Below are 16,419 nucleotides of genomic sequence, written 5' to 3'. Positions count from 1 at the left end.
GAACCTTTGCAGCTTGGGGTTGGCCACCCTGCTGGATGAATGAAGCAAAAGAAGAAACACTTTGCCAGAGAAAGTGAGTGTTATGCACAGCCTATTTTGGCACCGTGACTGGGAGGGAGTATACAATATCTTCACATGGGTGGGTGCGAAATTATAGTGCCTCACCCATCAGACAGAGCAGCAGGCGCAGAGAACAACTGAGCTGAACAACACACACACAGAAACACACAAAGCTTTTGACAGTCTTCCATGTAATTAGGGTTAGTTTTCTAGCTTTTATTGACAGAGCGATACAGCTGTAAGAGCTGGCAAACACGCTGTGAGAATACAGACGCTGGGGGGGGGGGCTCACTCCATCTGAGAAATAATGGAAGAGCATTGACTCATTCTTATTCTACGTTATTCCTGATATTTAAAGCTAAGACGTGAGTGAAAGGTGATAGAATGAGTAATACTAGACAATGATGAAAGAGGTTTCAGCAAGAAAACGATACAAGGATTATCCATCGATAAAATACCCAGAATAAATGGAAGCTGAAAATCTAATCATACAAATTAAAGAGAAGGAACTTAATGTGATATTTCATATTCAGTTTTTCCCATCTAACAATCCAGTATGCCTACGTAATAAGTTTTAAAATACTAAAGCAATGATGTGACTAACTGTTTGTGTGGACTAAACATAAAATGGTCTGACCTTGACGTGCTTGGTCATGGACTTTCTACGTCCACATACGACGTGAAAGGTACCCTGGGTGCGTTGCATGTTGACGTTCTGGGACACCGTGTCAAGTCTTCTTTCAAGATACACTTATGTTTTCACAGGAAATTTAACGTTTTCACACAGTCTCTTTCAAAATAAATGCACTACATCGGTACAATACCGCAAAAATTCCCTTCAACAACTAACACACATGGTTGGGTTAAGAAAAAAGAACAAGCTTTAGAATCTTGCGGGACATGAACACAGCTCTCTCGGGTGAAAGTCCGTGTTTGTTTGACCCATCCAACAACCCTCACACCTGCCCCACTTGGGCATTTGCTACCTTAACTTCTGTCCTTGTCCTGCTGTGTTTCCCCCTGATGCTGCCAGGACCCCTTGTTTCGTTGGTCACTGCCCAAGCGCCGGATTTCGACGACTTCAGAGTGAGACCAGACTCTCACAATGCTAACATGCTTGTTTAGTAGGTGTAATTTTAACCATGTTTGCTATTCAGATTCAGATTCAGATTCAGAATACTTTATCAATCCCCGGGGGGAAATTGTTTGCTATCTTAGTTTAGCACGTTAGCTTGCTAACATTTGCTAATTAGTACTAAACAAAAAGTTCAACAGATATTTGGTCACAGAATTGACAAAAAGCATTGGACAAATTCATATTACGACCTGATGAAAGATTAAGGGAATCATCAAACTCAGTAGGCTATCTGGGCACTAGAGTATGACTGTCTGTGCAGAATTTTTTACGGCAGTTTGTCTAATTAAAGGATGCATGATATATATCGGACCGATAATTTATGGGCCGATGATGGGACATTTTTATAGTTATGCATTATTCCGATAATTAAAATTATAGCTGATAAATAGCGCCGATAATACAAAGCCAGACTGCTTTCATTGATTTAACAAGGGCAACATCTACACACCCGACACGAGGGTTGACGGTACATGTACCTTTAAACTTGGTTTGCCAACCGTAAATTAACACAGAGAAGAAAAACAACATCTGCAGCACTCTGACTAGAGGCCAAAACATGTCGTGGTGTAGACGTGTTTCACAGTTCAATAAGAAGACAACAGGATTGCACTGAGGGTCTGATCTCTAGTGATGGCCAAATGAGGCCTCATGAACCACTGTCTTTATTTTCTGAAGCCACTAGATGGTGCTGTGTGTTCAACAAAGGTTTGAAAGCACACTTCTTTGGAAGTCCTTCAGCCTTTATCTTTAAACCAAGAGCGCCATCTGGTGGGGCCAGAAAATAAAGAAAGTGGTTCATGAGGCTTCATTTGGCCATCACTTCTGATCTCCAGCCGCCTGACACAGGTTAGATGCAAGGCTGAAGGACCGTCTCCAGAGTGTTAGCATGAGCTAATTAGCTGCAACACCAAGCTTTTAAATCAGCCATATTTTCACACTACGTCTCAGCCTCTCTGACCCTCAGGTGTACATAGACCACAGGTTATACATTCTTTTTTAAAACACAAAAATGTGAAATTATTGGTCATCTGTATCGGTTGAAAAAATCCATGTTGGTGTATCCCTAGTTGAGATATTACAGTTTGACAGACAGACATTTCAATCTCTAGAGCCATGCTGCTAACATGGGTAAGAAATGAACATTAAAAGAAAAACCTAAGAAAGGCATCACACTGAGGACCATGGATGGAGACAAAGCAAGAAAACAGCACTCAGTAGAGTGTTTCAAAAGGTAATGAAAATACGCACCTCATCAATTTTTGACAGATTGAGCCGCAGCGTGTTGCACAAAACAGAACGAGTTTTCATTTTAACAGGCACTGTGTGTGAAATATAGCTTATGAGGATAGATTATTAACTAAAACACAGCCACAAATCTCTAATCTATGTTGCTCATAACTGGACTTTAAAAAGGTAGCAACTTTGTCTGTCAGCTACAGCACAACACAGTAGGAAATAAGAACTACAAACATTTCATCTGCAGGTTCTCCATTTCAAATTTTTCATGGATGTCAGTTTTTTGAGCCGTGACGAAGGCCAAAATATGGCCGGCAACAGACTAGGTAAGGCTTGCTGTTTTCAGACGAGATTATTTCTGGAAATATGATGATGGTGGTATAAAACAGTCAATAAAATAGGCTTTTCAAAAATTGTGAATCACTGCAACCACAAGAGATTCCTGAGCATGTCATAAATATGCTGACAAAATATTAGGCTGATTGGTTCAGTAGTTTGGTACAGTAGTTTGTGAGGTTGGCTGCAGACAGATGGATACAAACTCACACACGAGGGCACACACACACACACACACACACACACACACACACACACACACACACACACACACGGCCAAACACCTGATTCCCTGGTGAGGATAAACTAAAAAATTATCTCAGATAAAAACACCAATAATAGCGCTTTGCCATGACGACTACTGCTGAACACATAAAGTAATTATCATTTAATGTGCAGAAAAAATACTAGACATATAATTTTAAAAACAGTTACCTATGGAGTATTTATTTTTGCTTTTTAAATTCAAACATATGCTAATTTTCTTGCTTTCAGAAAGGAAGCACACCTGCTGTCTTTTGAAAAAACATTAAAAATGTTCGGACAAGAAATAGAGAAGACGCATAACAGATTAAAGGTGCACTTTTATGCATATAAAAAGGTTTTACAAGTCGTTTTCTAATCTGTTATTCACATATGAAGAATATTACAATATATTATATATAAACCAAGTAATTAAGCCTAAAACATGTTGCTGTGCTGCAATAGAAAAAAAAACAACAACTTTAAATATTAAAAAAAATTTTTTCAGGAGTCAAATTTTCCTTCAAATACATAAAATATTTTAGCATCACCTATAAAAAATTATCTTTTTGTTATGATGGAACTCATTTTTGACTCTTTTCTGTGATAAAAATACATAATTACATTATGGATTTTTCAGAAAAATCACAAAATGTTAAACTGTTTCCTCTAACAACTCTGCAGAAATATGTTTGTGAGGAGAAAAGGAAGGAAGGAAGAGGATGCATCCCATCCATCCCTCCCTCCTTCAGTCGTTGTCCCTGTCTTTGGGTTTAAGCGACTGGCATCCTGAGCACCCACTCAGTCCCTTCTCCTTTTTGTTGTAGTCGAAGCGAGGCAGAACCAGAACCGATTCACTTTTGCCGGTGATGGCTGTGGCGTCACTCGCGGCTCTCTCATCCTCCAAAGTTATGATGCTCTTCACCAAGCATGTGATGGCGGCATCTATGTTGGTGTTGTCCTGTAGAGAGAGGAGCGAGGTGAAGGGTTAAAGAAGGACGATGGAGGTAGAGATAGAGGAACAAGGGAGAGGAGAGTCCATATTATGCCAGCCAAATTTGAAAATGCTATTTACATGTGAAAACGATATTAGACCACATGATGTTTCTGTCAGTAGAAAACATTATGCCAGAAGTTTTTGGATTTGTCCACTCTGAAGGCCCTTTTAGGAAATTTTCAGGGAGAAAAAAACGTCAGCTTCAGGCCTCTGTAGACTAAGGCTGTATTTTTCATATGCGTTTTTTTTATCCGTCATCCAGCAAAAACTGTCCCGCACAGAAACCTTGCACTCTGAGTCCGATGTGTTTTATTGTTCTAATTGTTGCGAAAACACGCAATACAAAACAAAATGTAAAGCCATATTTGCTCCCTTCTCCTCTTGACTGGAGTTACCTCCCTGGCTTTTGCCACTCTCTCCCTACGTCTTGCGAGACTACCTGAAGGTCCTGCGCTGTCCTCCCTCTCTGTCTCCACACTGTCAATCTCTCTTTCTCTTTGTCTGTGCGTTGTCCTCGTCCTCTTTAATGTTGTGTTCACACCAACGTTACGTGCACGAGTTTCAAGGCTAGACTATTTTGTGTTGACTGGCCTCATACGCGCGAATAACTCACGTCAAATGCACATGAAATCGCTGAATAACTTCCGCAAGTACATCCTTGAAATCATACATCCCTGGATGATCTCACACTGATTGGCTATCACAGCACGAATCGGCCGCTAAGTTCCGATTTTTCAACTCTTGCTAATAAACATATGATGTGAAATTGTGCTATTTGCTTAACTCATCACATCCTCCTCCTCGTCATCATCATCATCCACCTGAATGTTACTATCTGACCTGTTGGTGAGTTAAAAAATGATACTGTGTGCCCCATTCCTCTCTCCTGTTGCGGATGTATGTACCCCGCCGCCACATTTTCGTCACTGCTTTTTGGTCACACAACTCTCTATCTCCTTCATCTGTCTTTTGACAGATACAAAAAAGTGCAGAAAATCAAGCCTGTTCCGAAAACTGACGGACAGTTTTAAAGTTAGTGTGTTAACGTGATTGACACAATGTGAGGTTGTATTTACTTTTTAACCATGCAACAATTTCAGACAAAAAATACAGACTTGATGTGCAAAGGCCTTTTGGAAGGAAAATAAAGATCTGTTTTCAAACATATACAGCTCAGTGTGGACACCTTCACAGTTGAACCAAGATGAATAAAGGCATAAAAGGGAAAGGAAATATGAACACTAAAGAAAAGTTGGTAACACTTTACTTGAAGGTATCTACATAAGGGTGACATGACACTGTCATAACTATGACATGACACGGTCATGAACCTGTCATGAACATTATGTACATGTCATAAACGTTTATGACTGCTGTCATTAAGTGTCATTCGGTTTTTGTAATGACAAGTTGACATTGTTTGGGTTGTCTTGATTATGACAACTTGACATTAATCAAAGTGACATTACCAGAAGTTGTCTTTGTCATGACAAGTTGACATTACATTTGTTTGGGATGTCCTTATTATGACAACTTGACATTGGCCAGGATGACATTACCAGAAGATGTCTTTGTCACAACAATAATAATCATTATGTCAACTTGTCATAAACACAAAAAGAGGTGCATTTCTTGTTAATGTCAAGTTGTCATGACAAAAACATCTTCTGAATTTCTTGCACTTGTATACACTCATTCCTCTTTAAGTTCATTCCGGTCTTGCTGCGCATGCTCGTTTCCTTGCCCTTCTGGCGCGATGACGTATATAGCGCGCATAGCAACGGGCTGAGATAGAGCAGTCGGACTCGTTGCACTCACCGGTTTCCAATCGCCAAAGCACGGTCTTCTTTCTTCCTTCTTCGACCTTCTACCTCCCTTCTCCTCCTCAACAGACGAAGCATTAGCAGAACAAGGTTGTTGTCGTACTGCTGCTTCAAGAATATAAGCAAAACAAGCCCGAAAAAGGCACTAAGAACGGCGTTGTCAAGCATGTTGTTATCCTGAGTGAGGACTACAGTGTTTTCTTCGGTAAATGTAAACACGTAACATCTGCCCCGCCCCCTATCCAATCTAAACCTTCCCTGCCCCAAACCTTGTGCAGACCCGAATAAAGGCGATTGAACTGATCTCCAGTGTAAACCCTGATTCGGAATGAACATTTCCCATGTAAACTACCTGGAAAAACTTGAATTCCGAATGATTTCATTCAGATTTATTTCATTCTGAATGAGAAGCCATCATGTAACCGCACCCAATGTCAGCTTGTCATTACAAAAACCGAATGACACCGAATGACGTTTATGACATGTCATAAACGTTTATGACATGTACATAATGTTCATGACGGGTTCATGACCATGTCATGTCATAGTTATGACAGTGTCAAGTCACTCTTATGTAGATACCTTCAAGTAAAGTGTTACCGAAAAGTTTTGCAATTTGTATTTCAGCTTTAAAGGACTTCATAGTAAAACAAATGCCAAAAATCATAGTACTCTCCTTTCAGTGTAAACATAACAAACACCTCATGTGAACAGACATTTTAATGCCTAGAACTGGTCCATCCATCAAATTAACCATTTTTTCCATATACAATAGTTACTGCCAAACTAGTTGCCAAAATATCAACTCATTGTTGTGTTTGTTAAACTTGCAATCAGCTTTATCAGTGATGGAAATAGCTGCCTGTTGCTGCTTGGTGTGACGGGAGTTTTGAGAGTGAACTGAAACAGTAAAGTTGTGTGCTGTGAAACCAAAACGAAGAACTGAAAGATGCTACAGTGCTCCACAGAGCTGCAGAGTCCGGTTACAACTTCTTGTTAGTTCATTACTACAAGTAACCACTACCCCTTTACGTTTTACCAGTATTTACTTCTTCCATTGTTAACATAAAAATATAAATTGGTGCATCTTTAAATTAAAAATTGATCAAATGTTCTTTTTGATGGCAACACCAACAGAAAACAGAAATTGAAACTTGTCCTTTTCCATTAAATTAAACATTATTTCCTTTATCATGGATTGAAACTCTCTCTACTCAGTTACTGTGAATGTTCCCGCAAGAACAAAGTTTGACTCATTGCTTCAGGTGACACGGATTATTACTTAAAGACATGCTCAGGTTTATCACTTTTATTTCTTCACTGTGAAGGAAGTTCTTTGTGCGACATGAAAGCAGAGACGAGACTTTAAGGCTATCAGGGTCCTTCAACAGTAAATAAAACAAATAGGTAGATAAATAAAATTGAATCAGCCAAACAGAACAGATGTAGCACAACAAGTTCATTGTCCACAAACGCTTTTAACTCCAAAAGGCTCTTGATTAGTGTAATCAGTGTAGGCTCTTGGTTACAGATGAATAGGCAATCTACTGTTTCTAATTTTAGCTGCAGCAGATAAACACGTTACTGCATGTTGGCGTCTACAAATAGCAGCAAAATGGAGCTGTTTGAATTTTGTAGACTTCATTACACAGACGCCATATGAGTAAACTGGATGCTTGCTGAAGACGGCAGAACTTTTACATTTTGTGATTTTTGTTCTTTGTCTTTTGCATTAAACTGTTCACTGGTGCAGCTTTGAAAGCAGAGAATCAGGCTCTGACAGATGCAGAGAAGAGCTGACATGCAAATAAGCGTGAGGAAGAAACACTGGGGTAAATAAAGGAGTGTGGGGGAGTGTGTGAGACAGAAGGCTAATAGGCGATACGCTGATATAAATATGCAGTGACATTTCTTTATAACGAGAAAAAACAAAGATGACGACAGAAGCAGATCACAGGTTAAAACAATATTTGCAGGATTTAAAGACACACACACACAGAGGACGATCACGTCATACCTTGGCAGAGGTTTCATACCAGCCGACGAACCCATACTCTCTGGAGAAGTTCTCCAGTTTGGGCAGCTTGGGGCACAAACCGTGACTCCGCTGGTCGCACTTGTTGGCCAACAGAACGGCTGGAACCGGCGTCCCATTGCTGAGGGCGACCTGAGGGAACCAGGAAGTAGACATTCTCTAAGTAAGAGTATTTTTATATTTTGTTACTTTTACCTAAAGAAAAGATCTCAGAACTTCTTCCACCACTGCTGTAAACCTATCGTAGCACGCTGTTTGCTGGTTATTTAGCATATTTTTTAGACTAAACTTCATGACTGTACTATAAACCAAGGTATTAGAAAACTTGTTTACACTTTGTTGGCCACTTTAAGGCCGCTTCTCGGAGATAAACATGGAAATTATTGACTTTATACATTGATCAAGGACACCTGAATGTATTATTAGCTTTCTTTTTTTTTTACGCTAGAGTATCTTAATGTAGGAGGTCAATAATTTCTACAGTTAGGCTTCCATCTCACCATCGACGTCGCCAATTTCCTGTCTCCAAAATGTTCGTAAGCATGGGTCAAAGTTTCTCCCATCAAGTCTGTTTTCATAAATCACAACTTTTCCGTGAGAAGTGGCGTACGCCTCTTTCAGGCCTCCTTTTGTGTGTACAAAATGTTTATAAATGGGACCCCTGAAGATTAATTTGGGACTAACAGAAAGTGGACATGATTGTAAAGATGAGACTCGTGGGTACCCACAGAACCTAGTTTCATTCAGATATCTTGAGATGAGAGATCAAGGGACCTTTTTTCCCTCGCCAAAATTAAGCCTAACTTTGGAGCATTATTTAGCCCCCTTCTTGAGAAGCTAATATAACATGGTACCACTAGATTCTGTGGGTCTTCTAGTTTTATGATATCCAGTAACATCACTTTAGCTTTAAAACTCTGCCATCTATAGACTCTGAAAGACAGGTGGCGGCAAAAACAGCAGCACGCAATTAAGAAAAATTAACGTGTAAATGTGTGTGTGTGTGTTTGTGTGTAAGATTAAGAACATTTGACAGGTATGTTTACCGTTAAAGACACTTTGCCATCTTGGTCTTGCTTTCTGCTGTGCTCTGTCGTACATATCTGTTATCATTGTGCATGATTTCATGCAAGCAAACAAACCTACTTTGTCTCAGTTTCTGTGTTTCCAAAAAAGCAATTCCAAAACCAATGATGACTGGTGGAGTGGAAGATGTCTTGTAACACCGTAGTGAAATTTTGAACCAACATGGAGGGGATAAGCCATTACAACCATTGCAGTTTGGCTTGGAGGACTGAACTATGTGGGTTTACTTGATGAATGCGATGGTGCGAAATGCGATGGTGTAATCACGTCCACTATGGAGCCTCTGAATGTCCAAACAAGACAAATGTGATACCAACGAAAAAGCTGAGATTCTCCACCTTATGTAGTCTCTATATACAGACGTCTGTAGGCAAACCCCGGAGATGTTGCCTCCGGAAGAAGAGCGGAAGAGCCCTGGTTTCCGGTTGTAGGCTGTTTGTAGTCCGCGTGATATTGACCACCTTATGTGACTTTTAAAAGCATGTGGACAGAATTAGCAGTTCAAAAGTTATTAAACATTTAAGAACAATAGCGATTTTTAGCCATAGTTGGCCATGGCTAATAGCTGAAAAGAAAATATTTAACAGTTGAATTATTGCATTATTTTTTGTACAGTTAAGTTCATACTGCAAGGTTGAATGGATGAAATAAGTCAAAGGGCCAAAGTCTATTGACTCAGAGTGTTTACACACTGAGGGAGGAACTGAAAAGTTTGATGGCCACAGGCAGGAATTACTTCTTTTGGCGCCCTGTGGAGCATCTCAGAGGATGAATGTACTCCTGTGTTTAACCAGCACATCATGGAGTGGGTTTGGAGACATTATCCAAGATGACACCTTACTTAGAGAGCATCCTCCTCCCTGACACCACCACCAAAGAGTGCAGCTCCACCCCCACAACTTTACAAGCCTTGTGGATCATTTTCTTGAGTCTATTGGCGTCTGCTACCCTCAATCTACTGCACACAGCAGCAAACAGGACACCACAGACTCAAAAAACAACCTCAGTACTGTCCAGCAGATGTTGAAGGATCTTAACCTCAACTACAGTTCTTAGTCCAGTCCAGTTTACTGTCTATGGTACTTGTAGTCCTCAACAATGTCCACACTGACCCACTGGACTGAAACAGGGGTCACCAGTGCCTTTGCCCTCCTCAGATCAACAACCAGCTCCTTTGTCTTTGTCACGTTGAGCTGCAGATGGCTCTGCTCACACCATGTGACCGAGTTACCCACCACGTGTTTATTTCACATGTTTATTTCCACACATTTATTTATTTACGCAGTACATGTCTCCTGTGGTATTTTTAATCGCTACTGCAAGAACAGTTTCCCTTACAGAGACAAGTCAAAGAAGTTTGTACAAATGTCATTCTGACTTTTACCATTTGAAATAGAGGTTGCATAAGAAAAACACAATCATCGTAAGAGGAAACACATCCAACACAAGCTTAATTTTCTCTGTTCACGGTATCACACACTGTGAGACACGCTCATGCTCACTCTGTGTGTCTGTTATCAAAAGACTTCCTGGGTAATACGGTGAGTCATGACTGAAGCAGAAGTAGACGAGACGAGTGGAGGGAAGATGCTGATAGAAAAAATGAGGATTGGTCTTCTCTCTCTCTCTCTCTCTACTTCATTCCTTCCCTCTGTCCTTCACTTCCTACTCATGTCCTCCTACCATCCTTCATCCCTTCAATCCTTCACCTCCTCTCATATCGTCATATTTACCTTCGAGTCCAGGTCTCCTTTCCACTTGAGGACGGCCTGAAACGTGGACAGTCTGGTCATGTCGAAGACGACGAGAGCCCCTACCGCCTCTCTGTAGTAGACACGGGTCATGTTGCCATAGCGTTCCTGCCCTTTTGGAGAAGAAGAAGAAGAAGAAGAAGAAGAAAGACAACAGAATAAATACTGTCTCTGAGGTTTATGTTATTTTGCCAACCATTTCAGAGTCTCAGAGACCATTTTCAAAACGACATGTCGTTATTTTGAACCAGGGTCAATGTGAGACTTCAGAAAACTTGATGAGACACCTGAGTATATTCTTAGCTTGAAGCTAAACTCGATTACAGACCAACTTGAAATAGAAACAAGGGAGACGTCTAACTACTAAGTGAGCTGATTAAGAGTTTAATGTCAAACTGAAATAGATACTGCTGTAATTCTTTATGAAAATGACTCTTTATTTCTTATCTCAGCAGCATTGTTTGCAATTGAAACCGTGGATTTAGTGCATCAAATAATACTTACGGTAATTCAATTATTGATTAATTTCTTGATTATTTCATTTGAAAAATAACCTTTCATCTATAAAATGACAGAGAAACTTGTAAAAAAAAATGCCCGTTATAATGAGGTATAGTGAGAATTTAGATTGGTTATTTTATTTTATTTTATTTTATTTGAGATATTAGCTTCCACTTTTTACATTTGAGATGCTGGAACAAGCCTCTGTTTGGCATTTATGCTTGAAAAACATCCCTTAAATGATCATTTTGATCATGAAAATAGTTGCCGATTACTTTTCTGTCGATCAACTAATTGATAAATTGACGAATTAAAGTGAAATTGTGTTAAACCATGCATGTGCATGCAGAAAATGCATCTTCATTGCATGCAATGTGTGTGTGTGGAACTGAATGTATGAATAAGTCCCTATCCTGGATGCTAACTTCCTCCACATGATCCTGATATAGTCATGAATCATTAAGTGAGCATCTGACACACACACACACACACACACACACACACACACACACACACACACACACACACACACAAAATGCACATGACCAGCAAGACAACAGCTGATAGAAAAAACCCTGTTTACATGCCAAATGCCTGAACACACACATAGCAACAGTCTCCTCACAGCAGATGTTATCTCATCACCAAGATCCGATCAGTGTCAACACTCAGTGACAAATGTTTTGCTGAGGTAACTCCATAATCCTACTGTAAAGATTAGTTTAGATCAAAAACCGAAAACCCTTGGAAGTAGTAACTTCTAAAAGGTCACAGTGGTCTTTTTAATTCAAAATGTCAAACGTCTTGCATCAAAACATTTGCTGTATTTAATCAGCTACATGTGTCAGTATAAAATACGTCAGGTCAGTTTCTGTATCATCTTTCTAAAGCGTCACAGACGTAATATACTAAACACATGACAGAACTTCACAACACTGAACAACATACGTCTGTATCGCCTTTTCAAATGTGGTTTTGCAAGCTTCCTGTTTGATGGTGCACATGATCGTATCAACCTGGAAGTCAGCTTCACTCAGGGCTCAGCTGGACGATTTCTAGTGGATGTTTTGAAATAAACGTATAATAATAATAATAATAAAAGATGTGCACAGTATAGCAAATTAGCTCAATAAATAATCACATCAGAATCACACTTTAATTATATTTGAACCAGAAATTAAAGATACATTAAGTAACTTTTATTAAGTTCTGTCACCATATCATGACAGTAGTACCTAAAAATAATGTTCCTCTGGCTCCTCTTAGTGCTCCTAATGGTATTTGCAAGAATCTACTGCGCCTGAACTACAACAACCAATCTGTGAAAGTGAAAGCAAGCTTTTTGTTGTCAGTCTACTTCTGTGTATTTGTCTTTGCTGTGTCTGCTGTTGCTGGCAGCTCAGTGCAGTGTTGCCAACTTGGTGATTTTCATCCTAGATCTAGACTTAATTTCAAGAATTGGCAAATTTAGCGATTTTCTTAGGGGAAAAGCAAGAAATATATTGTTATCCATTCCAATGCATGCTGGGTTTGAATTCAGTGGCCTTACACTTAATTTGGTTTAGTTTTTGGTTCATGCCCCTGGTACATCTGGAGGGGTACCAGGGAGGAAGGAGGGAGGCCAGATTGTAGGCTAAGCCAGTGCCAGGGATCCACAGCAAGCTGTCGACTCTATCCAGCCCGCGACAGTCAAGAAGGAGGCGGGAAAAGCCAACGATGAGGAAGCATTAGACTTTTAGAGTCGCAGGGCTTATACACACTGTGCAGTGCTAGAAACAGGTCATGATAACAAAAGGAAATAAAGGTGTGAAGATCTGGCATCTAGAAATATGGCAGAATTGTAGCCCCAGGGGGAAACCAGGAGAGGGCAATGATATATGGAAGTCTCCTAGGAAAATCTGCAGGGTTGGCAAGTTTGATGAAATCCACCACTGCTTTTGACCATCAGTGTAGGGTCTCTTCCGTCTCTCTTTTGGCACCTTGCAGTAGATATGAGACTGGCCACTGAAGTAGGGGTTCAACTGTAGTAAGTTTCTATGGTAATGTTGATGCCCTTGCTCTCTGGGTTAGAAGCGTGCACTCTAGTAGACCATAAGCGGTACACCCTGAACAGGTCATCAGACTATCGCAGGGCTGAGACACAGAGACAGACAACCATTTACTCTCGCTTTCACACCTACAGACAATTTAGAGTCACCAATTAACCTGCATGTCTTTGGACTGTGGGAGGAAGCTGGAGTACCTGGAGAAAACCCATGGTAAAACAGGGAGAACGTGCAAACTCCATACAGAAGAGCCCCGGTCAGCTGGTGGGTTCGAACCCTGTACCCTCTTACTGTGAGGCAAGGCAGTACCATGACACCCCTGTTCGAATGTTGAAGTTTGACTTCATCTGGCGACTGTTGGAGCTAACACTAGCTACTTTCATTGGAATAGAGTTGGCAACACTGGTACAGTGTCGCCACAGACTCTTCACCGCTGACTTGTTTTCGTTCAGGCGTGGTGGGTTTTTGCAAATGCCATTAGGAGCATTAGGAGGAGGAAGAGGAATGTGATTTTTTCCACAAATTAACTGTCTCATGTACTTCTGTCAGGATATATTTAATGACTTAACATTTTGGGAATTGCCTCGAGTTAACGAAGTAGATCAACACCACTCTTATATGACACAATTAGCTTAGCTCAGCATTAAGCTAGCTCCTGGCTGTAGCTGCATACTTTTTGCACAGACACGAGAGTGATATCAATCTTCTCATCTAACTTTCAGCAAGAAAACAAAGTGCAAACTATTCTTTTCATTTTCACTCAGAGTTTCCATTTGTTCTATTAGATTTGTTTCACTGTATCTGAATGTGTGGTTCAAATCTTCTAATGCAAAACTTCATTTGGAAATCTGCTAATTTAGCGTTAGTGAAGCTAACTTCCAGGTTGGTCTTAAAAAAGATGCCCTAACTTGACGAGTATTTTGAATAGAAACTAACAGACACAACTTTCATTGATGTATTTGTGTTGGTGGTAAAAAAACAGACTTACTAATTTCACCTTCACACCTGTAGCTAATAAAATGTTCAATGCAAAAACACTTGTTGCAAGAAAGCCCAGCTAATGAACAAGTGAGCCTGGACTCATCCAGATAAACAGTCACTCACACAAAACAGTGATGCAATTATCACTTTGACGCACCTACAAGGATAATCTGCCCACTGTCAGTTTATCAGCTTCCCGGGAAGGGACACCAGTTTGAAGTCATCACTGGTGGTTACAGTCTAAAGTCCATCCGCTGGACGTCTTCATGTAAATGACGGCTTTTATCAGCGATCATATCATTCAACAGCCACACGCTTGGCAAGTGTGTGAGACAGCTGACAGGCTAAAAGAACATTAAATTATATGCAATTAGAGAGGCATGATAGATCTTACAGGCAGAAAACAGCAAGCGTCTCTTTTTTTAACAGCTAATCTGGCAGGTAATACGATGTACTGGAGGGTACATTCAACATTTCATTTGCAGAAACAGAGGTTAACCACATTATCCGGGCGTTCACTTGTATCATGCATCATCATTGTTGGATGAAGTCGGCAAAATGTAGCCTACGTGTCAGAAAATGCAGACTACTGTCTGTATATTCTAGGGTTTCTGCATTGTATGTGGATAAGATATATCTAATTGTATTAATAAGAGTGAATCTGTTACATGTTAAAAGCGCCATAAATGCTTTGTTTAAAAGTACACGTACAGATTTCACTTGTGTTGTCTGCCATCTGAGCACTAAATATGTGTTTTCGACATGTTTGTCTGAAATTATGAAAGCCCTTGATACCACTGTTCAAAAGCCTGGATTCAATATAAAGGTGAATCAATCGACAGAAAAATAATCAGCAGCTATTCTTATGTTTGATGCATCTCTAGACGACCATGTACACAAGTATAAGTTATGTCTTTATAATCTCATACAAATTTCACTTGATGTTATGTTTAGGATCTTATTTGAGTAATTCAGTCATATGCACCGAGCCTATACAAAGTAGTATAGGCCTAGTACAAAGCCTTGCACAGGCCCAAATGGTCAAGGCGACCCTGGCCTTCACCTGCAAGATGTCACTTGAGGAGACACATTGAACTCTAAATGACCACAGAGAGACACAACACGACTACGAAGAGATGCAAAACAGCTGCAAAGAGACAGGATGCAACTAATAATGACTACAAACATGGCACTACAAAGAGTTGTAAGTGACTACAAAGAGACTCAAAAAAACTGCAAGGAGATACAAAGCAACAAAATGGAGACTCGTAATGACTTCACAGAGATGCAAGGCAAGTACAAAGAGACACAAAGGGACTCTCAATGACTATAAAAAGGGGCAAAACAGCCACAAAGAGACACAAAAAGACTACAAAGAGATGTAAGTGACTACAAAGAGACTAGGAGACACAAAGCAACAAAAAAGACACTCATCATGACTTTGAATGATGTAAAGCAAGAACAAAGAGACACAAAAAGACTACAAAGAGATGTAGGCGACTACAAAGAGACTCAAAAAAACTGCAAAGAGATACAAAGCAAAAAAAAAAGAGACACATCATGACTTCACAGAGATGCAAAACACTCTCAATGACAACAAAAAGGGGCAAAACAGCCACAAAGATACACAAAACAACCACAAAGAGAGACAAAATGACAACAAAGAGATGCAGAGCAACTAAAAAGAGACACAAAACAATAACAAAAACATGCAAAATGACTACAAAGAGACAGACAACCATTCACACCTACGGCCAATTTAGAGTCATCAGTTAACCTGCATGTCTTTGGACTGTGGGAGGAAGCTGGAGTACCTGGAGAATACCCACGCTGGCACAGGGAGAACATGCAAACTCCACACAGAAGAGTTCAAACCAGGAAACCTCTTGCTGTGAGGTAACAATGCTAACCACTGCTCCATCATGCCACCCATATGGACTACAAGGAGATGCCACACAACAACAAAACGCGACCAAACAACTGTAAAGTCTGTGTCTTGCTCCTATGTAGGGAAGGTGGTGGGGCCTTCTGAATCCCTGTGCCCAGCAGCCCACTGTCTCATAATCCAGCCATGATCAGGAGTCTTCTTACTATATAATGACGAAAACTCTGTCTGTGTGTCTGTTCCACGTTTTTCTCCTCACTGACTTGGTCAATCCATGTGAAATTTGGCACAGTGGTAGAGGG

At 40.2% G+C, this 16,419-nt stretch overlaps 3 protein-coding genes across 5 annotated transcripts in view; 2 read left to right on the top strand and 1 right to left on the bottom strand.

Moving 5' to 3' along the window:
• The window catches only part of LOC126403715 (serine/threonine-protein phosphatase PP1-beta catalytic subunit), a 659,813-nt gene that overhangs the window by 324,421 nt on the left and 318,973 nt on the right, over positions 1 to 16,419 (top strand). The gene's annotated exons all lie outside the window — the stretch shown is intronic.
• Positions 1 to 16,419, top strand: part of c17h11orf68 (chromosome 17 C11orf68 homolog) — a 616,176-nt gene that overhangs the window by 324,427 nt on the left and 275,330 nt on the right. The window lies entirely within an intron of this gene.
• Positions 3,328 to 16,419, bottom strand: part of zgc:162171 (uncharacterized protein LOC565931 homolog) — a 14,500-nt gene continuing 1,408 nt past the window's right edge. For all 3 annotated transcript variants that reach the window (XM_050066448.1, XM_050066446.1, XM_050066447.1), the window contains 3 exons: positions 10,688 to 10,818; positions 7,851 to 8,000; positions 3,328 to 3,974 (listed from right to left, as the gene is read on the bottom strand). In XM_050066448.1, the coding sequence (XP_049922405.1) occupies positions 3,762 to 3,974; positions 7,851 to 8,000; positions 10,688 to 10,818 (494 nt within the window). In that variant the 3' untranslated portion in view covers positions 3,328 to 3,761. The remainder of the gene's footprint in view (positions 3,975 to 7,850; positions 8,001 to 10,687; positions 10,819 to 16,419) is intronic.

Source organism: Epinephelus moara, chromosome 17, assembly GCF_006386435.1.
Source record: "Epinephelus moara isolate mb chromosome 17, YSFRI_EMoa_1.0, whole genome shotgun sequence".
Lineage (NCBI taxonomy): Eukaryota > Metazoa > Chordata > Actinopteri > Perciformes > Serranidae > Epinephelus > Epinephelus moara.
The sequence above is the reverse complement of the archived record's forward strand: the minus strand, read 5'-3'. Positions and strand labels throughout refer to the sequence as shown.